The 23,712-nt window shown below is 40.1% G+C and overlaps 2 protein-coding genes across 2 annotated transcripts; both read left to right on the plus strand.

Annotated features, from left to right (window-relative positions):
- The first annotated feature begins 776 nt into the window (after window positions 1-776).
- HOXC13 (homeobox C13) lies at window positions 777-4,909 on the plus strand. The gene is made up of 2 exons (XM_044995345.1): window positions 777-1,494; window positions 3,921-4,909. The coding sequence occupies exons 1-2, from the start codon at window positions 840-842 to the stop codon at window positions 4,175-4,177; spliced, it is 912 nt and encodes a 303-aa protein (XP_044851280.1). The 5' UTR covers window positions 777-839; the 3' UTR covers window positions 4,178-4,909.
- An 8,511-nt stretch (window positions 4,910-13,420) lies between these two features.
- HOXC12 (homeobox C12) lies at window positions 13,421-15,426 on the plus strand. The gene is made up of 2 exons (XM_044994378.1): window positions 13,421-13,985; window positions 15,188-15,426. Exons 1-2 carry the CDS (start codon window positions 13,421-13,423, stop codon window positions 15,424-15,426), a joined length of 804 nt encoding a protein of 267 aa, XP_044850313.1.
- Window positions 15,427-23,712: the final 8,286 nt, after the last annotated feature.

Below are 23,712 nucleotides of genomic sequence, written 5' to 3' on the forward strand. Positions count from 1 at the left end.
CGTTACAGTGAAGTCGAGGTCTTTTTTTCCCCGCTAATATCCCAGCGGACAACAACAATCAAAGCGTTTGAAGAATTAAAAATAAAGCCCAAGAAGATGTACCAGGGAAGGCTAAGCTATTAGACCGACCGGTCCTGTTAGTCTGTTAGAAGTCTATGGGCGATCGGGGGGGAGGAGAGGGAGAATATTCTACTATTGAGATCAGAGATTCTCTCCCCCTCCTTCATTCCATTTTCCTTTTGATGGTGCTGGTGTTTATATATTTTTTCCCATCTAGATCCCACCTAATAAAGGAGCCGTCTCATTCCTTAGCCCCCAAGGCATGCAAGCAAAGAATGAAACACTTCAGTGAGCTCACATCCACGGGCGGGTTTTATTTGATTATATTTTACTTTTAAAATGTTCCCAGTCCAGCTTTTTTTTTTTTTAAATATATCCCTGAGATTTTTGAAGGCAGTTAGAATACAACGTCCTGTCTAAGTCCAGCTCTTTGTGTCGGCCAAATATTGAGTTCCCATTCCCCTTATTTAGTCCTCTCCTTCATTACAGTCAGTGGGTGTCACCCATTGCCTTTAAAGATTTCTGTTTCTGTCCCAGAAGCAGCCAATGGGAGCTGCCTCTTCCCTTCCCAAAGCCGGGAGGGACGAGCAGATAGGACGGGCTGAGGAACACGTGACCGGGCCAGATTTATTGAGAGCGATTTGGAGGTCACGTGGCCCGGAGGATTTCTTAATGAACGGACCCAGCTCTGCGCATGCTCCTGCGTAAACAATATGTGGGGGAAATTAGGTGTCTCTGGTTGGGAAGACGAGTTTTAAAAAGCGCAGGCAGACCATGATATGACGACTTCACTGATCCTGCATCCACGCTGGGCGGATACCTTTATGTACGTGTATGAGGAAAACCCGAATGAAAATAACCAGAATAAAACCCCAGCCATGGAGGCGCTAAGTGGGAACTGCCCAGCGAGCCACTGCAGGGATATAATAACTTTGGGTCGCCATTCCAGCACCATTGGGACTCACCAAGGTTCTGTCTACACGGATATACCCGCTCCGGAAGCTGCCAGGCAGTGCCCTCCGCCACCAGCTTCTTCCAACGCCACGCTGGGCTACGGCTACCCGTTTGGAGGCAGCTATTATGGGTGCAGATTGTCTCATTCCCACAACGTGAACTTGCAACAAAAACCTTGTTCCTACCACCCGGCGGAAAAGTACCCCGAACCCAGCGGTTCCATCCCCAGCGAAGAACTACCTTCAAGGGCCAAAGAGTTTGCTTTTTACCCCAGCTTTGCCAGCTCCTACCAGGCGGTCCCTGGTTACTTGGACGTGTCAGTGGTGCCAGGTATCAGCGGCCACCCCGAACCGAGGCATGACGCTTTGCTTCCCATGGAAGGATACCAGCACTGGGCTCTTTCCAATGGTTGGGATGGGCAGGTCTACTGCTCCAAAGAGCAATCACAGTCTACCCATCTCTGGAAGTCACCTTTCCCAGGTAGGCTGTTCTGAGCTCCGGCATGCTTGTCTGCTTACTAACCGCCAGGTAAAAAAAAATCGCTTTGGAATGCCTTCTGCGCAGTCCTATGTGTATGAACACGTACGGGTAAGAAGGTGAAGCAATCATGCTTAGATCAAAATACATACCGCGAGCTTGAGGTTGCTTTAAAAGCAAGTGTGTCAGTTTCCTTTCATTTAGTCTCCCCTGCGTCGCCCCACCCAGCTGGGTCTGTCGCTGTTCTTTTATTTTTAATTTTCTTTTCTCTTCCACCCAAGTTTCTGAACGCAGGCAGCGCAAAAGTGCCGGCTCACCTCCTTAATCTTTCCCTAGAAATGTTAGATGGCTTGTAATGGTACAGTAAATCATGCTGCAATTACAGAAATTGGTGCCAAGTGACAAATGAATCTTGTTAGCGAAAGGGGTGAGGCGAACAAAAAACAGAGCAATGATTCCCCCTTCCTCTAGTTAGAAGTCTTGGGTGACTTACAGCGTGCAAAGCAACCGGAAAGCTTATGAGTTTGGGAGACTCTCCTCCGCCTTGTTCTCTCGCTGCTTAGGAAATAAGTATCACCGCCTCTTACAGGGTTCCTTCCTCGCAATTCATGTCAAGGCCTGGCGATCTGAATGAATGCACTGCAGTAAAGCAGAAGTGAAGGTTTTGTGTCCCACACCCAAAGCGCATTCATCTTGGAAAAATATTGGTACCTGAACCCGGCTCCATTTCTCAGCAATGATAACAGAGAGGCCGGATAGGCAGCCAGAAAATAAAGTAGAATGATATGGCATAATGTAGGGTGTTTTGTTTTTTTAACCGGATTGAATGAAGGAAGAAGGAGGGGGAATCTCCGAAATCCCTTTTAGAGCTCGTTGGGTTTCAATGGCTCTTTTGGAACCATTGATTAAAGTGCTTTCTTTTTCCTGTTTAGAACAACAACAACAACAACAACAAAATATCTAAGTACTGGTAGGGAAATAGCTGGCTAGCAAATTCTTCTTTTTCCTAGATATAGTATTTTGTGTGAAAACCTGATGACAGAGATCCACTTGCCAAACCTAGAGAAAACTGAACTCTGTTTAGATAACATTCAGGAGAGTAAAAAAAACAGGAGTACTTGTGGCACCTTAAAGACTAACAAATTTATTGTAGCATGAGCTTTCGTGAGCTAAGGCTGCTACTCTGAAACCATTCAGGAGAGTGTAAACTTCTAGATAAAAATACGTGCGTGGCTGGGTTTTTTTTGGGGGGGGGAGGTTCGGTGAAGGCAGAGAGTCTACTCACCTATAAGTGATTTTTTGGATGTTGGGTTCACTGATCCCCGTTTCATTTGTGGGCTGTACTGATAAATTATGGAGAATTTCCAGGGGCGGGGTGTGTGTGGGGGGGTCCTAATACTGTATCTTTGGGCCTTTATAGAAGTCCTTAGTAGATGTTACTGGAGCTGTCATTCTTATAGCAAACAACGAAAAGAACAGCTGTGCAAAATGTTCGAGAAAGACGGTGTTGTGTTGTTGTTTTTTAAAATCCATTGTTGTCAATTATAACAGTGGATTTTTGATACCTGCCTAAATTCCTGGTGGAATGGAGTTTGCGCTGAATAGTCTGCGATTCTTGGTTTAGTGTCTTTGTCACCCTTACAGAGATAAAGCGCCTTTTGTCATCTCATATCTGGAATTCTTTTTTTAAAATGATTGTGGTTTGCAAGTGCAAAGCCCGAATACGATTCATTATTGAGGTTTGGCGGTGAACAGCCTTAAAATAAGGCAAAAGTGACCATGCAAGCTTTGCACGCGTTCAGATTCCCACTGAATCTCTGGTGTAATCTCAGTGGGTAATCTTTCTTAACAGTTTAGGTGCCTCTCAAGAAAGGAGAGAACGAAGATAACGTGTTACCTTTCTTTAAAAAAAATGCATCAACCCAACCTGCAAATTAACAGCTGATGTCGAGCAAAGTCCAGGCTTTTTCAGATTGCAAATGGTACCCGCGCTGCAGAAGACAGACTGTACAGAGTACACAGCAAGGAACTATTTGTTTGTCCAAAGTGCTGCGATCTATCATGCGGAGCCATAAAAATCATAATTAATGAGTGCACGTACGCTGTCTGGTAGTAATGGTAAAGCGAGATATTAAAGTTTACTTGAGGTTAAAAAAAAAGAAGGGAGAAACTTTAAAACCACACCTAAAATTTACCTGGTATGAAGGTCTATTGGATTTGTATTGCAGGATATTTTGTTAAATTAATTGATGCTCTTTGTTTATATGTGAAAACCCATCTAGAAAATATCTCTTGGAATACCAGCATTTTTTCCACGATAATCTAACAGTGAGTCAGACCTCCTCCCCCTTTCTGTCTGTCTGTCTTTCTCCTCCATTCGGTCCCAGGGAGTAGAACGATGTAACTGCTTTATCTGTCTCATCTTGCAGATGTGGTACCTCTCCAGCCAGAAGTGAGCAGCTACCGTAGGGGCCGGAAGAAAAGGGTCCCCTACACGAAAATCCAGCTGAAAGAACTAGAAAAAGAGTATGCAGCCAGCAAGTTCATTACCAAAGAGAAGCGAAGGAGAATTTCGGCTACCACCAACCTTTCTGAACGGCAAGTCACTATCTGGTTCCAGAACCGCAGGGTCAAAGAGAAAAAGGTAGTTAGCAAATCTAAGACGCCTCACCTTCACGCTACCTGACAAAGAAATGTTTGAGGGGGTGGGGGGGGAAGACAGAAAGAAACACATAAGAATATTTATCTGACACGTCTGTTTAACAATAACAACACGCATTCGAACTCTTTGATGTTTCAATTGGTTATTTAAAAACAAAACAAAGAAATAAACAGCATCTTTAGTTTATTCCTCTGCCCTCTTCTACCGTCCGCCGACTGTGAATATCAGATTGTCCTCAAGCATCCATCGAGAACGTTAACCGTGTACAGTATATTCAATGCAAATGTAGATTTGTTATGTTTCAAAGACATGAATCCTGAACGTTATTTTGTAACTCTGTATAATCGCCTAGCCTCCTCCGCCCCGCAAGTTCTCCAGTGCACAACCTTTCATATCTCTGGCTATTTCACGCACTGATGTGAAATGTATGGAGAGCCTCCTCCCTGTAGCAGAATCCTGTCATGTTACATTAGCTGAATATCCTTTCGCCGCACAGGACCCCCTAAAAATAAGGCTGCTATTGTGCGAAGAGAATATTTTTATTATTATGACTATTCTGTATCACTTGCAAAAAAAAATAACAAATACTAATTTAGGTCACCCAGGAAATGAAAGTGACTTGCTATGTAATACATTTTTGAGGGTAAGTTCTCATTGGGGTTTCTATATCTCCGCCATCAAACTGGAATGTCTGTTTTTTCGCGGACAATATGGAAAGTGCCCCATATTGTCACTGGTTTGGTTTCTTCCCCTCCCCCCCCCCATGTAAATCGGCTCATTATCGACAGTGTTCTTCCGATATGTAAAAGCGATCATTTTTTATGTCTTGTATATGTATATAATAGTGTGGTGTCCAAATGATATGTACTGAATGCAGATCACATTTCTTTAAAATAAATATCATTTTTGCTTTGAGAATGGATTGCTGCCGAGATGTTATTATGGGTATTTATACATATAGGTGTGTATCTATTTAACTCTTTCAAGGCAGAATCAGAGCGCTTGGGATTTTACACCATTGTAAGCTCACGCCAAAGTAAAAAGAATGACGCCCCAAGGCTAAAACCTGATAGGAAAACTGCCAGAAGGGCGCATTTTGACATGTGTATGAAGAGCAGAAGTGCATTAAAGGAGTCAACACCTAGAAGCCAAAATATGGGAATATAAGAAGTTGTGTTCCGATGCCTTATCTCGAAGGAATATGGTATAAGCTTGTTTCAAAGGGGTAAAGGAGTAGTGTAAATGGGATGAAAAAATATGCTTCAATCAAGCAGACGGGGTGCCGTTTCAGAAGTGGGGAAAGGGGAAAAGTCTCCGATCATTTTCTTCCTTGGACAGCAATTGTTTTCCTGTGCCAGGGAGCGGGGGGGAAGATTTTTTGAAGATGCTTGTAACCTAGCTCCACATACTCACCATGAGCATGCTTTGCTCAAAAGGTGTCTTTTGCCAAACCAGTTTGACTCAACCCCGTTCAGAGATAAAAATCTAAACCCTGCCTTACTGTTACTAAACAAGTGGCAAGATCGTAATCCGTAGCCTGGCTGCATTGTTTAATATTCCAGGTAAAAGGCTGCCTTCGAACGGTGTATACTTTCAGAAGTGAGCAACTTTAAAGGAAGAAAGCTTTTTAAAAATATTGTACAGTAATTTGTTTCCATAGGCGGGTCACAATATACCTTAATATCCCTTGAAATTAATTACCTCGTTAAATTGTCAAAGGAAAAGACAAAAAGTTACGTAACCTAAAACAATGTTATTTCTGCTTAAATTTATATTAACTAGTGTATATAGTTACATTTAAAGGGTACGAAAGCTAGAAAAAAGCAATAGAATGAGGTGTGTATATGTAGAACGTATAGAACGTATATATACAAAGCATATGTATGTACATATAGAGATATAGATATGATACCTGATTTATATATATCAGGGCTTGTATTAAAATAACGCGAGCAACACACGAGCACGAGCGCTATTTTAATGCATGTGCCGATTACGAAGTATATAACGCATTTATACACGGCATTCATGAAATTCTATCACATATTTTAAAGTTTCTAAAGGTACCTCCAAATATACTTATAGGCATGGAACATTCCACACGAGTTTATGTGATCACTGGCTGTATTTTATAAAGGAGGAGATGGAACAATGCCAATAGGGGTTCTTGAGTTGAAATGAATATTTGGTCATTCTCATCGCTCAAAGTCTTCCTCCGTCAGGTGTGTGAATGAACAGAGGATAACTTTTCTTAAACATGCGGTCATTCCTGAAATGGTTTATTCCAGGTAATTAAATAGGCGTTTCCATATTTATTTCCGATATAATGCTGATGATTTTTTTTTCGTGAGGGTGATGGCTTACATAATAAAGGAATAATTTGGAAGGAAATGTGAAGATAGATAGATAATCAGCACTTGTGTGTGTGTGTATGTGTATATATATTAAGATAAGCGAGGTATATAAGATAATACAGATATATGCCCCTCGTTTATCTTAATATAGACAACTATTGAAAATGCACCTCCATTTACCCAGGCCGCAGATGAAATGTTATGAAGTCTGTATCTAAGCACTGTTCGGACGTAGGGTTTAACATGGACACACTTTCCAAATTCATCTTTTAAAGCATTTTCTTCAAAGGTGGGTGTGCGTCGTATAAAACCACACTCATTTCAGACGCATGTACACGCGGATAGATACTGATAAATCGTGTAGATACTGATACTGTGCCGATCTATCAAACCACAACCTAGACTGCGCCGGTTCAGACCTGCTGTTCACAGAAAGAAGTATAGAACTCTATAGGCTTCATTGGAGTTATGAGGCTCGGGGAGACTTTTGTCATTAGCATTTAACCAGATTGGTTAATTGTTTTTTGTGTTATTAGGGATTCCTGTGAGAAATTTTCCACTTCTTAAAGTTCTTTTCACCTAAGGCTTCAGTCCCTATTAATTCTGATTGAAAAATCTATCTATCTATCTATCTATCTATCTATCTATCTATCTATCTATCTATCTATCTATCTATCTATCTATCTATCACATTGGGTATAAAGACTATATAATAAGCAAAAGAAAAAAGAGAACGTGCGTGATTGTCATACAAAGGGGCCTGGCTCGTGTAAATTAAAATTGTTTTGGACGATGGATAATGAAGATGTTATGACAATAGATGCTTTCCTATCATGTTCAGCATTTCTCTGGGTGTTTCCAATTGCTGCGTCCCTCATTCCCCTCTTTTTTCACACTCCCTTCTAATAAAAAATATGCATTTAGAGCAGAGGCTCTTGAACGCAGACGAAATTGAGGCGCTCGGTTAAGGGCTAGGGTTTTCAGAAGTTTCAAAGAGTAAATGTATTGGGTCCCATTCTGATGGTGAGAGCTCTTCGGGCAATAATCCAGAGGATGTTCAGTCATAGGGCCAAAATTCCTCATTGCATGCGTAGGCCTGTCACCACGCTCCACTTGGAGTGGTTTGACATTAGTGTAACCCTCTTGCCTTTGGTACGCTTAGCCCTGATTTACACCGGTGTAAGTAAGATCAGAATCAGGTCCTTCTAACAACAAAGAAAACGAGTGGTCTGCCATGGATAGAAAAGCCTTTTAACCCTTTCATTGACTATTTAATCGAGTGCAAATTTTTTCCTATATAATTTTGTCGTATGAGTTAAGGAGACGGGGTTTGGAGGCTAATAGAACGAAAACGAAGTAACTTCTAAGTGCCTCTTACATTCCTCACGACCCTACAGGCTTAGATTCACCCCCGCCCTTTTTTTTTCTTGCAATAATAACAATCATGGGTGAATCGGAACAGCTGGTCATCTTCTTACAAGGTAATTAAGTATGGAAGATTGCGATGGAAAGAAAGAAAGAAAGAAAGAAAGAAAGAAAGAAACACAAACAAACACGCAGGTCTCTCACTATTTTCTGTGATAAACATCAGCCGAAGTTGTGTCTTAAACCCATGTCTGGTGTACATTTTCAAACACGCACACATTCTCAGCTTTCAAGACTTGCCTCTTTGAGATTTCAAACGTCCGAGGTATCTTTGATTATTTTATTTATTTAGGAAGGAACTCGGATCAGAAGGCCGTGACGTCAGCTCTGGATTACCCTTGACCGTGACTAGGCGGTCTGTTTGACCTTGACATCATGAGTTTCGTACATATTAATCAAGAAGACCACAGCCTTGATCTTCTGGCAACCAGTCAGCAGTCAGAGTTCTCTAAGTATTCCCTGCTTCTGTTTACAGATAAAAAAAAAGGTGTCATTTGAAGTCTAGACAGACGGGCTAATGACCAACAATAAAAGCATGAAAAGGAAGTTTCACAAGTTTTGTCTTTTCTTTCCTTTGTATCAAGTAGTTTGAATAACTTCTTAACCACGGTCTTTATAGTGAAATGCTCCTTATTTTTCCCCCCTTTTCCTCCATTTTCAGTTTTCATAGTTCTGGCTCACTCACTTTTGAAGAATAAATTGCTAGTCTTGAGGGAAAATGTGGTTTCACATCATTGAGTTGTATGTTGAGGTAAGTATAATTGTCAGTGGGTTGAATAATGATAAATGTGTATCTGGAATATGGAAAATTTCCAGTCTTTGTTGAGATATTTTTAATAGTAAAAGAAGAAAATAAAAGGAATTGGCCTCTGTATTTGTCCAGAAATTCTTTTAAAAGTAATATCTAGCTAGCTAGCTAGCTTTCACAAGCTTCTTGTTTTCTGCTCATTTAGAAATATGAAATGTCTCTTGAATATGTTTCAGCACAGTAACAAAGGGTTTTGAAGCCAATGTGTTCATTTGCCTTTAAGAAATATACATAGAGAAATTAATATGTTTATTGTGCTGCACTTTGAATGAAAGTTACTGTCCTGTGGGCATCTCAAACTCTTTTGGGTGAGAATTGCACCATAGGAAGATTTAATAAACCTGTTCTAGCCCTAACTTCTTCACCAACCCTCACCCACCCACCCACATGAAGAGTAAAGAACATAAAACATGTTTGAAAACATTCTGCACGCTCTGAAACAGAGTTTATCAAGACTGTCTTGAATCCTAGCACATTAACTAGCGTGTTGGTACAGGGTCCACGCCATGAAATGACAGTATGCAGCGCCAATTGTGATTGTGAGAAAAGTTGAGCGTCATGGACAACATAAACTTTTCTGAAGTTGCCTTACAGAGGATGTAGGCATCAGTTTACATTAATCCAGCAGGAGAATGATATCCTCTGCTGGCAGTGTTGGGGAAAATGTAGTGGCATCGTAAGCATTTAACTATTAAGTGCACTGAGAAGACAAGAGCTATGTAGGTTTTCTTAATCGTTTAACCTGATTTTTAAAATCAAAACAAACACAAGTATTCTGCCTATTAAATTGAATTAAATCAAAGGACAGCTAACTCTGGACATTTGTATACAGACACATCAAACAGTCTTCGATCTTTCGATTTCCCTCCTCCCCCCTTCACCACTATGTATTCCATTTCACTATCCTACCCTTGTAAAAATACTTTCCCTATCAGAAATAGCCAGTAATTTAAATTCTATGCAACTGGATTGAAATAAGGAAAGCCCTATAGATTTACCTTATTCAGTGCATATTTTATTCCTCTTTTAATTTATTTTTCTTTAAATTCTTTCTTCTGGCCATGTGACTACATTGTCATTGATTAAATACCAAAGATATTGAACGCCTTAAAAATCCAGCATGTTTTGCAAGAAATTCAGCTAGGAAGAGAAAGTAGTTGCTAGAAATGTCCAATCAAAAAGTCACATTTTTAGATTATTTCATTCTTGTTAAAAATAGAATAAAATATGCAATTTACTGCAATATCTTTGGGATAGAACATTTCCGAGAGCGAATTAAGTTTATTTATGCTTTCTTGGGGGCAAAGTGAGGGAAATAGCCTTAGTTCTTTAAACTTAAAATGTAAATATCTTGACGGGGGCCATATTTAATTTTTAAATTACGGATCCAAGGGAAACAAAGGAGTATATTCAAATGCAGGGCGCAGTTGAGATAAACCCTGTGGAATATTTAGAGAAGAAATCACAAGGCAGTGTAAGGGAAATGGTATTTCACGAAGTACACACATTAGGACAGAGCTGGTTTGAAATCGGAGAACTGCCAAGGATAACAAAATATTAATAAATAAGAGAACTTGGAGGACTGTGCATGGGGAGAGGAGTGTAACCAAAAGTTAAGGCGTTTTCTGCCTCTTCTTTCCACTTGCGGTGACTGATGCTCTTTCGAGACATTAATTTGCATAACATGTAGATCCTATTTACTACACTAGACAGTGACCTTGAACTGCCTGGGTGCGATTTCACTTTGCTTAGTGTCTCTCTCTCTCTCTCTCTCTCCTCTCTCTCTCTAAGTAGCTATTCCTAATTTCTAGTTAGGTTAATACTACGTGTGCCGTAATATTAAAGTGAAGCTTTTCTACTTCCTTGCTTGGATGAGTTTCTGTCTGAGGAAGAAGGGAAATAAACATGTGGCGAAAATTATTAAATATTTGTGTCTAGGTCTCTACCTGCAGTGGGGTTGATTTTAAAGAGGTAAGGCCCAGTGATTCCTCACTAAAGGTAAAACAACTTTGTGAACGCTTGGGGGGGTGGGGAGGCTTAGTTCTGATATTCTTATTTCTTTAAGGGCGGTAGAAATACAATACAATACAGTAATCATGGTTCCATCTGAAAATTCGTCGTGTCCGTAGGGAAGCCTCGGATACACTTGGTACAATGAATTGTCGCTTTCTTAAATTAGTAATATAATTAAGAAATATTAAACTGGTATTTAGAGTGTTTTATTTTAAGCACTAGGGTATGTAATTACATTGCTTTGCAACAGCCATTGGAGTGAATTTTAAAAGCTTAATCATTAGTTTTTAACTGAAAATGTATCTGTCATGGAAAGAAATCATGGTAGAAATACAACAGCTTTAATAAATAATCGCTAAGTATTTCTTTTCTGTTGATCTGTCTGATAACTGTAAAAGGGACGTTGACTCTCCAATGATATAATGAAGAAATCTGCTCATGTTTCGAAATGAAGGCCTTTGGGGAATATATTTATGCTTCTCGCTGTAAATATGCTAACACATTTTCTAATGTGGAAGTCCGGCGAACAGTTAACAGAGTGTTTTAAATATTTTTTCTGAATGCACTGATCTCACTAATAACAAAATCCCCTTAGGTGAGATTCTAGCGCGCAGTTTTGGATTCACTCGATGTAAAGCCCAGTATGGATACCATAGTCTGCTTTTTGACATGTTGCATTGGGGGTTGCTGCACAATGTTCAAATCAGAGATAAGAGGATGACTGAAGATGCATCGGCGGCTAAATGAGAACAAAGCCATGTTCCTTACGTGCACCGCCTTATAGCGAATTTCGCGAAAAAAGGCCAAGAAATAAGAACGAGTTTTCTTTAAATAATAATTTAAAAAAACCAGCCGATTCATATGGCAACCTACCCAGATCACATGCTCATCATCGTATAAACGATCACCTTCCACAGTTGCAAAGCGTTCAAAATGTGTTCTCAATCGAGAACGATGTACTTGGAAAAATTTCAAGCAGCTTTTTAGCCGGACCTGGAAAATAATTCCTGGAAAGCTGAAAAATGTGCTAAACTTTCATTCCAATAAAACAAATCCGGTAGCAGAATTTATCACTGTGTAGACTATGTGTATATGAGGGGCTGCATATAGGCACACATATTCGCCTATATATATATATATATATATATATATATATATGGTGGTTTTTTAACATTTTTGGAGCTCACCATTTAATACAATTACCAAAGAAAATGCGATGTTTGATTAAGACGTCATTTTTCTGCAGAGCTGGGAGAGGTCAGTTTAGCTTCAATATTTTCCTGGGGGAAAATGACTTTGTATTCTAGTAGCCGCTCAAATAGAAGACACTTGTTTTGTGCTCCATGGGATCTCAAAAATTCGGGGTCTGCCGTTCAACTCCTATGTGTTTAACATTTCTACCACCTCCCACGTTAGTTCATTAAAAGCTTTTTTACCTATACAGGAAATTTTACGGTAGTTTTCCGGTGTCCCTGCGCTTGGAAGTTGCTAGCAGGGAAAATTCCAAAGACATCAAAAATCCTATATATATTTTTTTCTTTAAAAAAAACAACAACCCCAACCCCTTCTCGATCTCTAAAGAGTCTTCTCTTTGCCTCTTCCTGGGTCCGGGGTCCCTTACAACCGACTTTTAAAATAATACTTTGTTTCCCAATGTATTTATTGTGCACTGAGATACCCCAAGAATGTTTGTCTTATATCTCCTGGCGGCAGCATTTTTCCTACAACCGACTCTCTTCTGCAATCCCCGAGTGAAGAAGACCTTAGCTGTCACGAATACACAACATGTCGTTATAAGAGGGCTAAGAACCGGATATCTTTTTTTCGTGTATTTATTTACGGAGCGTCGGTGGGAGTTTTCGGTAAAGAAGTTTTCTTTACAGAAATGAAGGCAGAGGAAGAGCGATATTTCCCTCTTCCTCTTTTGTCTTGCCTATTCGGCAGAGCTCATTAACAAAAGCGACTGGGGATTGATGAAGTTATAGGCTTGTGATTCCTGAATTGAGGACTGTCCCTAGCAGGGATGGAACTCGCCTTTCCCCGGTACCGAATGCCGGGCAGGAAACATTCCTAGTGCTCCAGATAAAGCTGTAAAATATCTAAGCGGCTGCAAATATGTTAAAACTCTTTCATCCCATCAACTGTAAATATGACCCTGTTGCGGTTCCAATCATTCGTCTCCTTAAAGAGCCCGTAAACTTTATATGACACAATATCTAATAGTAATTTATTGGGAGATATTGTAAATTTCAACGGTTTTACTTAATAAAGGGGCTAATTAATGAGAAAATTGCTTAATTTTGCCAGCTGTTGGAGGAACCCTAACTACAGCTGGGGGAAGGGGGTCGTTTATATATCTGGAGATGAGGTCTAGGTACATTTTTACAATACCTGGGGTTTCTCAGGCCAGTGCTTAAACCCGTGGCTTTATTTTATAAAATGTTTTATGATTATTTTTTTTCTTTAAAAAAAAAAGCGCGTATAAAAACGAAAGGCAGAACTTAATGTTTTGTTTTGCCTCCGACTGCCAAGGGTGGGTGGCACCTCTCTCCAACGCGAGTTGGCGCCCACGTGACCCCGCTCCGACCAATGGGGTGGACCTGTAGGTTTAACTATGTTTAATGTCAGATAGCAATAAACTAGAAGCTCTTGGTCAGGCCCGCGGAAATGGGCGAGCATAATCTCCTTAATCCTGGGTTTGTGGGACCTTTGGTGAACATCCACACGGGAGACACCTTCTACTTCCCCAATTTCAGAGCTTCCGGAGGACAGCTGCCTGGCTTGCCGTCTCTCTCCTACCCGAGAAGGGACAATGTTTGTTCTCTGCCCTGGGCATCCTCAGAGTCCTGCAACGGATACCCCCAGCCCTATCTCAGCAGCCCCGTGTCCATTAACCCTTCTTTCAGCCGAGCGTGCGACCTAGCTAGAGTGGAGGAGAGCAAATGCTACTACAGGGAGGCTTGCTCCGAGACTGCCAGCCTCAAGAGGGAGGATAGGGTCAGGGACAATGCTTTGATGCCACTTGAACCTGGGATTCCCAATGGAATGAGCGGTACTTTCAGCAAATATGACTATCCGGCGTCTGAGACTGTGTCCCACGACCCCCCTTCTTGTCAGTCCTTGGAGTCAGACTCCAGCTCATCCTTACTCAATGAAGGGAATAAGGGCTCGTCCAGCGAACCAGCCACAATGGTCTCGCCTATCAACCAAGGAAGCAATCTGTCCACTGGTGGTAAGGAAAAGCAAAGCAAAGGAATATCTGTGTGTTGTTAGCTGTGGTTCTTATGATGTGTTGTAAGGCTCTTCCGCGGAGGTCCACTCTTGTGGATCGAATTCATGGAATTAGCAATGGGATCAGCATGTCTATTTGTGCAGAGACCACTAGGGGTAGCACTCAAATGCCTAATGTTTTATTAGGTGCTGCTTCTTTTAAAAGAAAAGGCTATAAACATGTAAATATCCCATAAAATAGATAGCGACTGCACAGATAGCCCCGAATATGCTCGTTGAGATTGAGTGCATCAGTCGCCCTGTATAAAATGTTTTAAGGCTTGACAAAGGTGTGCAGCGGGGTGGCTGCCTGGGAGCTGAAAACCTCAGTACAAAGGTGGTGCTTAAAAAAAGGCAGAGCTGGCTACATTGGAGTTGTCATGTCAGGCGAAAGGATACCACACCCAACACGCTGGTTTCTACCTGTTGGCTTTCTCTTTATTGATTTCCCCCCTTTAAAATTTGTAAGGCACCATAAAAATACCCCTAACCCCCCGCGGCATCGAGGCGCCATAAAAATGCCTATAGTGGTGCCTTCCATTATGTATATTCTCTTCTGCAGTGAAGCAGTTTCAACAAAGTTTAGCTGATTTCCATATGGTAGGTTGCTTCTTGGTCTATCGTGTGTCCAAAACGTAGAACCATGTGTGACTTAGGTCTGTTCATTAGGTTTGTAACTAAAATATAGATCCATGTATCAGTATTGTATGCAAAAGTTAGCAATATGTGTCTCTCACGTATCTAAGACACAGATCTATGTATCAATTTTGTATATAAGAAATACGTCGTTGTATACAATATACCAATCAGATAAACAAAATAACTCTTAGTTAAATATCGTGCACCCAATATGTAGGCTTATGGGGCAGTCTGAAATACATACCTGTATCTAATATATAGATCTGTATATCCACCCTAAGTAAGAAATAGTTCTATGTGTCTAGCTATGCATCAGTCTGATCTATCAAGTATTGCAGACCAAGATTTATGAATCTCTCTTGTGTCAGACACCTCTGCCTTATGCCAGCTGATGTTGCTATGAGGTGAGCGTTACAAACTGTGAATGCAGATGAGAGGCAGGGAAGTGGGGGAAAGATCCTATCTTGGAAGCCGACTTTGTTTCTTCCAGTGTATTAAATTCTCCTTTCAATCACACGTCCTTAGGTGCTCCTTGGTACCCGATGCATACAAGGTCCCGGAAAAAGCGAAAACCCTATTCCAAGCTGCAGCTAGCAGAGCTGGAAGGGGAGTTTATGGTCAACGAATTCATTACCCGCCAAAGGAGGAGGGAGCTCTCAGACCGATTAAACTTGAGTGATCAGCAAGTGAAGATCTGGTTCCAGAACCGACGCATGAAAAAGAAAAGACTGCTTCTGAGGGAGCAAGCTCTTTCTTTCTTTTAAAGTTCGAAAAGCGTCCATGTTGGTTAACCTCATAGACTCTCTAGTGTTCATCCTAGCTGGTGGTCCCGGGACTTTACCTGATCACTCATAATTTTCTTTAAAAAAAAAAATCAGCGAGCATATATAAATATGAGAATATGCATCTCCTACACTGGATCTGTTGGGAAAGACCCGATGTGAATGCGCAACTCCCCAACCCACCCATCAGCCAGCGTTGGTTTCTATGGTCTAAAAGATTGTCAGCAGCATTGAGTGTAATCTGAGTGTGATGTTGAGTACAACCCACCATCCTTTCATTGACAAGCCGAACAGGTATGGTTTCCCTCCAAGCAATAAGGTTTGTTGGGTTGTGTGCGATATTCCCCCCCCCCCTTAGCCCCCCCGACTGCTCTGACATTGGTGTTGGTACCTATTCCAGACGGCATCAAAGATCAGGCTTGGAACCAAGTCACTGCCCTATATTGTAACTGAGGTTTTAGGCTGGGTGTTCATGCTCTGGAGCGGTGTGGCTCCTTCATTCAGCTCCCGCCCATTCTTAGGGTGAACGGTTCGCCAGTGGTACATATTTCGAGACCTATTTTCACTACAAGTCGAGGGTTCCCGGCGAACAAAGTAACAGGATTGGTCAGTATCTATAGGAAGAAGAATGTATAGGAGTATGGAGCTGGTTGTCCCTGAGCTAGCAACCTAGCTCTGGATACATGGCGCTTCTTGCATAGTGCTTTGCTCAAAATAAATGGGATGGTATTAAAACTACTCCAGGCCCCGCACCCATGCACCCAGCCACACGCTACACCGAAAATCCTTCGACGCAAAATGGAATTTACTTCCAAATTAAACTGAGCCTTTCAGAGGTTCCCTCTGAAACCAAAACCAAGTGCGTTTTCTGCACTGCCCCCCGATTGTATTCTTATTAGCTGCTACTCCAAGTCAGGTTGTGTGCTTAAACAAAACTCCGCTGCAGGAGTATTTGTGCCGTTTTAGTGTGTTTATTGATGGCGGCACAGAAAAGAAAATACCCTTTTGTGGCGTTCACCCATGGCGTCAAACTACACATATACTTTCTCCCTAGAGCTGTCTTTTAAACATGAGCTTCATGGCTGGGTTTTTATTTTAGAAATGAAGGAGCAGGTTTTGATTATTTTTTTTTAGGATGACTTCTAGTCAAGTAGACAGAAAACCACAAAAATCAATGGCCGTTTTCCCTCGGAACCCAGTGACACATTCAATTTTCCACCACCCGCAGTTCTTCCTTAAACTCAGACACTCCCCACATTTATAGGGGGGCGAACCTTTTATTTAGGAAAAATGTGGGGGAGACCCGGTCATTTCCCCCTTCCCCACTCCGTTCATATCTCTTAGGCCTACTGCGCTCCTCCTTCACAGAGGGGCTAGCTGAATATTGTGTGGGTTGTTTTTTTTTATGTAGGTGTGCTCCGATTTACTGCAGAAAATTAATAATTGGCTTAATCATAATGTGTGCATTCCAGCAGCCTTGTACATAGTCCCCAGCTTTCTTGGGAAAAAATGTAGCTGCAGCCCTGGGCAGATATTTCATACCCTTCTGCCCGCAAAGCAATATTTAGAGGGGGTGGTGGACATTAGTTACTAGGGTTAAGATAAAAGGGGAGGCTGCAGCTTAGATTTTTGCCACTACAAGCTTTGCTTCATTCGTTTTATATAGGATGGATTAATTTTATTACAAAGCAACGTTCTCTGGGAAGCCTAAATTATTACCACGTGCTGCCGGTTCTCTGCGTTCATGGTCATGACCGAACAGTAGTGGCAAAGAATGCCTTTATTTACGAGCTGCAAAGGACGTATCCTAGTCCTTAAAATGCCTCCCGGTTTGAAAGCTGGCTTTTTCTTCAGCTCTATTTCCCATGTCTGTGCCAAAAACATCCAGGAGAGCCTACCTGCGCCTTCACCTCACTGTCCCCCCCACCCCCCATATGTCACCCCTTTATATGAAGACCCGTTTTCAAGTCCTCCCGCGTACACACACCTTATACACAAAAGAGTTTAAAGGGAAAGACGCAGCCTCATGCAATACTGTGCAATAAATACTACGTGCAATGAAAAACGGGCCAAATGTGGAGGAATTCTACCTATTTGAAAGGGTAACGCGAGGATCCCAAAGGATATATCTCCAGCCCTGTAGTGACCATTTATGACATTTAATTTGAACAGGATGCTCTTTAAAACCGCATTATCACTAAATGATATATAAAGACATGCAATGGATCATATGTGCAAAAGGGTATTTTCGATCAAACTGAGGACCCTGATCCGCGGATATGTAATGTGATGCCTTTGAGTTTTGCTAAATGCAGAGGCACCAAATGTATCGATATTTGCTTGATTTATTAACTAAAGAATAGCTCACCATTTCTGTCCCTTACAAACCCAGGACAAGTTAATTCACGGAGTAGGAGAAAGGTTGCATTTTGAGGGTTGTGGAGACTGAAAGGTATTAGGGTGACAGGTCATAATGCAGGGCTATATTTAAATATAAAAAATCACTTTTGTAATTCTTTGCCCACGGGAGAGCATTTTCTGTCTATACGGAAGGAGAGGGCTTCCTATATACTATGAAACACATTGGACAAGCCACCAGCAAGAATTTAATACTTGACAATTGTCCCCATGACATGTGTCTGGTTACAAAGGCGATGTTCATCGCCACTCAATGGTTTGAAAAAGAAATCACGTGGTTATAAATGTTAAAAGATATAACATATATGCAATATTCTCTTTCAGACTGCTATAAAATATTATTCGGTGAGACTTCTGTTTGTCCTGTGTTAGTTCCCTGTGTATGTGGCACAGTTTTCTGCTTGTATCTCTAGAGTAGTTTATTGCGGTTGTTAATATGCATCGTTTGCAATATAGTCCATATGTAATGTTTTTTACCTCAAGCTATTATACGTAGGGCCTATGCAAATGTCTGTCATAGCACGTTCTGGCTTTATATAGTCATGTAAAAAGTTGCTTCACAATAATAATTAAAAAATGAATGTATTATTATGTGGTTTCTGATAATAAATAAAAGTACCCAAACATCTAGTTGGTGATTTACTGCTTACTATTAAAATTAGTATTAACCAGGAAGGTTAATAAAAGAGTAACAAAAATATATTAGCCAGCGCTGCCGTCTGTGGATTATAGATCATCTTTTCGTAAAAAATAATTAAATGAATGTGTAAAATACGTTGTAAAAGGAGAGAAATATCGCTTCTTGCGTTGCTCTAAATATAATTAGAAAAATCCTGGGGAAATAAGGAGTATAAGTTAAACTCAGAATTAGTATTTGAATGAGAATATATTTGTGTCTATCCCATTAATTGGAAGCAGATTGAACTGGGATGCTTTCTTTAAAAAACCGGACGGTTTGTATATTGAATAATTAGCATCCTTTTGTCTTTTTGAGAGGGAAAAAGACGTCAGAATAAATACGTTTCTGACAGCGATTTTTTAAACAATTTGACATACATATATTGTAGAAATATTTTAAAACCTGGAATTATTATTACCATTATTATTATTATTATTATTAATGTTGATCTTATTGTGTTTTCTTCATAACTGTAGGACCTGAGCAAAGAAAGCAATTTAATTAAAAAACCACCCATCAGGTTAATTAAAATACATTAGGTTATGATTTTATGTGTATCTCTAGAAACCAAGATTTATATTGAATGGATTTGTTGACATTTCTTTTCTTCGGAGCAAAGGTAAAGTTTAGCTGCGGTGGGACAAATGCATAAAACCCCTTTTAAAAGATCGATAAATGATATTTCTCCCCCCCCCCCCAAAAAAAAAAGTTCCAGTAGAAAACCCACCAATGGAAGGTAATAGTAGCTTATAGAATTGGCTTTGCTGACCACTCTCTCACCCCCGAAATCCATGTCTGTGATTGCTTAGCATAGCCTACCCTCTCTTGGAACAGAATGGAGAGACACCCCATTGAATCGCAGCATGATGCAGTTTGAATAGGGTTTACTGTGAAGGAAATACAGTGGACATAGCAAACAATAATTACTTGTACTGGGTTTAATACAGTTTCCACACTTCGTAATAGAGTGCATATTGACGCATAGAAGCGGCGTCTCTGTGTGTGTGTCTTCCAGTAACAGTGCTATGTTAAAAACTACAGAGGTTTGGGGGAGGTTCTTAATTTTCCTCTAGGGTAGCTTGATTGGGCCCTGGAGTAAGTGTGTATGTGTGGAAAATAAAAGAATCAGGCATTATTTTTCCTCATATTTTATAATATACCTGCACGATCTTGCTATCCTTAGTGCATCCTGCAAACATCCCAACGAAATGTGTAAGAAATTTCCCTGAATGAGGATTGGGTTTGGAAAACATGAGTATGAACAAAATATATTCGTTTTAAAAGTCCAAACGATTTGCCCTGTATATAGGTCTCTCTAGATGCCTAGGCATACGCGGTTCATGTCAACACAAACACACACTTTCCCGTTGACGTTTTTGGAGGTGTGCGTGTGTTTTTCTGCATGTTGGGTACGTACAAACACTTCATACATAATCTACTTGCCTGGTAATTTCTTTGGCACAGAAGGAGAGCAAAAAAAAACCCCAACAGCACTACCCCCCAAAAAACACGGTGTGTGTGTGCACACTGTCCCAAAGAAATGAGAAGGAATGTGGATTATGGCCAACAGGTCTGAATTGTATATAGTGGCATAAATTGTATAGACAATTGTGATTCGGTTCATCTTGAGAACGAATAGTTGGGTTTCAAAAGACATTTAAATATTCACCAAAATAGATAAAACGTATTTATTACCGGTGAGTGTGTAGGACAAATTGTTCCTGCGCCATAAAATTCTGTATTATTTCTAGGCTTCTTTTTTTCTTCAGGGATGTATTTCATAGCTATGGCTTTAAAATGAATTCATTATGAAAGGGAAAATTCCTCGTTTCTTTAACTGCAAAGAATAATTCAACTTCTAATAAAAAAACTTATATGCAATATTTCAATAATACAGATACTGCAAAATTCTTCTGTGTAGGTTCAAATGAGGCGCATTCACGGTCAAATATTTTCAGCCTATATTCGATAGTGTGCAAAATATGCATGCGAAGAGGATTTGAAGCTATAATATATATGCTATTTTAATTGTTGTGCCGAAGATATGTCCAATTTCAATTGTTTATCTATTTTTTCACTGAGACTTACATCAAAGCAATAAAGGATTATTCACCAGATCCACGCGCAGAATAAAATGAGATGGGACTCCTAAGAAATGGCTTTGAACATACAGTGCTACGAAGTGTCAAAGAAAGGTATATTTGCACCTCTACAGAATAGCTTAATCCTTATTTCTGGATGCCTAGAAGCCTCATTGAAAATGTAACATCATTATCAGTTTCCCTTTGTCTTACATCATACTTGTTCTAAGACAAGATTATCAGAGCACTGTTATATGTATAAGGCAAACTAGTCAGAATTACACGTGCAGGGGAAATAAAACATGCATGCAGAACAGATCCACCGTAGACGCACAAGTTAATTATTTGATTTCGGTTTATTAATTGGCACCCCGCCTACATAAATAAACAAATATACAAACGACACCACCACCGCTGCTGGAAATATATATATATATATATATGCAGTCTAGCTTTCTGTACGCTTAGCCTTTTAAATAAATTTCACAATGGTGTGTCCGGAGCATTCACAACCACCGCTACTTTGAAGTGGATAAGACATCTGAAATATTGTATCTCGCACTACCCAGACGCATGGGATGTCTTTCCATTTTGATGAATGGGCTATCGCCTGGGGGGTCAGCGAGCCTTGGTCATGGACTTAACGTAGAATCTGTGGCATATCTGTCTGTCTCATGGACGGCGTTTGTCTTCCTCCTAGTCAATTTCTGCAGCCAGAGCCAAACATTCCCATGCTCTTCTGGTATTTTTTGGTGAGGGGGGAACCCTGGGGTCTGGCAAGACACTCAAAACCAAGATAGACTTGCCATTTTTGCCACGTGGAGAGATCACAGAGTTCACTCCATTATTTGTACTTCGGCGATATTTACTGTGGTACACCATAGCCCTGATTTCGCAGCAGGTAAGGCAGTGCCAGTCGTGATATTACTGTGATATTTTACAGCCCAGATAGGGACAACTGATGCATCGCTCCGTTCCGAAGCCTCCATTTAATGCAGGCCCACACAATGGGTGCTGGAACTAGGGGTGCCGGGAGTGCTGCCGCACCCTTCCACCCCCTCCCGGCTTGAAGTGGTTTCCAGGGTTTGCAGTTTGGTTCAGTGGCTCTCAGCACCCCCGCTATACAAGTTGTTCCAGCCCCCCCTGGCCCACCCATAAACACACGGATAGATATTCAGCTCATAACCCTGCGTACAAAAATAATGTTCTGGGCCCCCTTCCAACATTGTAGAGATGTTTGTGTCCATGCATGTAAATGAATTAAGATTTTCCTACGCTGCTATTGTTAAGAGGCTGTTAATTAATTTAAGCATATCATCAGGACGTATCTATTTGGAAGGGATGCTGTTTCGGGGAGTTATTATTACTCTTATTAAATTCATTTTACGCTCCACCATTTTTTCCAGTGTGCCTGGGCTAACCGTGACCCTGAGTGCCAATGCTTTAAATATTTTCATGATATATCATCTCTTTACACTGTCCCTCTTCATATGAATAGGGACTATTTTAAGTAACAAGCTCCGTTATCATTAATATGCCAATGAATTAATACTAAAGGATGTCTTTTGTTTATGGGTATGGGTCCATAAATATACAATAAAGACAGAGTGGGAATAATTAGCAGTGTTTACCCACATATGTCACCGACTCTTCTCCGAACCTTTCCATATCCTTGGAGAGGGAAATGAAATGCACTGCAAGTAATTAGTTTTAAGCAAATCATTTCAAATGGAAACTTATAGGTAAAGCCTAATGAACTGCAGGGGGGGGGGGGAATCTTTTATTTTATTACTTGGTAGGTACCAAGTAGACAAAGCAATATTTTACTGTTGAAAGAATAAATTAATTACTATATCTGTAGCTACAAACTACAATGCCTCCATGGATGACTGAATTTAAACGAGATATATGTACCCAGTCTCACTGGTATTGTTAACAAGAGTGATAATAAAGATGAAAAGGATAAGAATGATAGAAAGATCAGTAGATTTGTATTCCTGGCAGGAGGGTTTTTTGAGGGTTTTCTCCTGGATGAATCTTTGTAGTTCTCTGTAAAGTTCTTTTTTTTTAAAGCCTGGCTTCATTAAATAACTTTCTTTTTATTCTGACACAGAAATGAACCATCAAAATCTGAAACTTTCCGAATAAATCCCTTTTCAAACAAGTCTTCTTTTCATCGTTGGGAGAAAAAGATTTTATGATCTGATTACTTTTAATATAAAAATGACTATTTTTGGAAATAAAGCATCTTTCGTGCTTTTGGAACTCTAGGAATTTAAATGGGTTTTTTGGAGCTAAGTTTTTATTGTGCTAGGAAAAGGCAGAAATCTTATTTTCCGTCCTCAGTCAAAATAAATCACCTTTTAAGTTTTATTTATGTCTGGGTGGAATAACAGGGCATTTGTTGAAAATCCTATCGTCCCTTTTAAAGAGTTTTGTTTTTAATTGTATAACTGAGTTAGCAATGCATTACCACATATAAGCTGTCTGGATATCTCATTATATTAACCATAGCCAAAACTAAACTTCTTACTGGAAAATGAAATCGTGTTAATAATAGTATTTTGTGCCAATTGACCTTCTCAAATGTACATGCTTAACTGAGATATGTTGATAATTACAGGGTATGTGGAAATTCATTTTATTTTTATGATTAACTATTAAACTATTATGAGGTGATACGAATCTCTGCTAAAGGAAATCATTTCAAAATTAGGTGCGGAAAAACAGTTTGAATCCAAAGGTAACAAAGAGCAATGTCCCACAGACTGCAGATCCAGTTTTAAAAAGTATTGCAGAAGAACATTTATTTGATCAAACTATTTTCTAATCTATACAAAGAAGAACTATTATTTCTCCGCTATATCTTTGACAGTGGTATATAGACTTGGAGTTTAGTTCTTTCATATAAAATAAGATCTTATAACCACACACGTATGTAAATGTGTGGTATGTTTGTAAATGTGTGTGTATATCTGAATATATAAAATGCACATGTATCTATATATCTATAATGTCTGCATATGTATGCTGTGTATGTTTATTTTAAATATTTATGTATATGTCCTTTAGTGGATATGGTGGGTATTA

Source organism: Mauremys mutica, chromosome 20 (assembly GCF_020497125.1).
Source record: "Mauremys mutica isolate MM-2020 ecotype Southern chromosome 20, ASM2049712v1, whole genome shotgun sequence".
Classification (NCBI taxonomy): domain Eukaryota; kingdom Metazoa; phylum Chordata; order Testudines; family Geoemydidae; genus Mauremys; species Mauremys mutica.

Excerpts from the sequence above, each read along its gene's own strand:
- HOXC13 (XM_044995345.1), top strand. The coding sequence starts at position 840 with ATGACGACTTCACTGATCCTGCATCCACGCTGGGCGGATACCTTTATG. Across the intron at positions 1,495-3,920 it reads CTGGAAGTCACCTTTCCCAG|ATGTGGTACCTCTCCAGCCA; the intron begins GTAGGCTGTTCT and ends CTCATCTTGCAG.
- HOXC12 (XM_044994378.1), top strand. The coding sequence starts at position 13,421 with ATGGGCGAGCATAATCTCCTTAATCCTGGGTTTGTGGGACCTTTGGTG. Across the intron at positions 13,986-15,187 it reads AAGCAATCTGTCCACTGGTG|GTGCTCCTTGGTACCCGATG; the intron begins GTAAGGAAAAGC and ends ACACGTCCTTAG.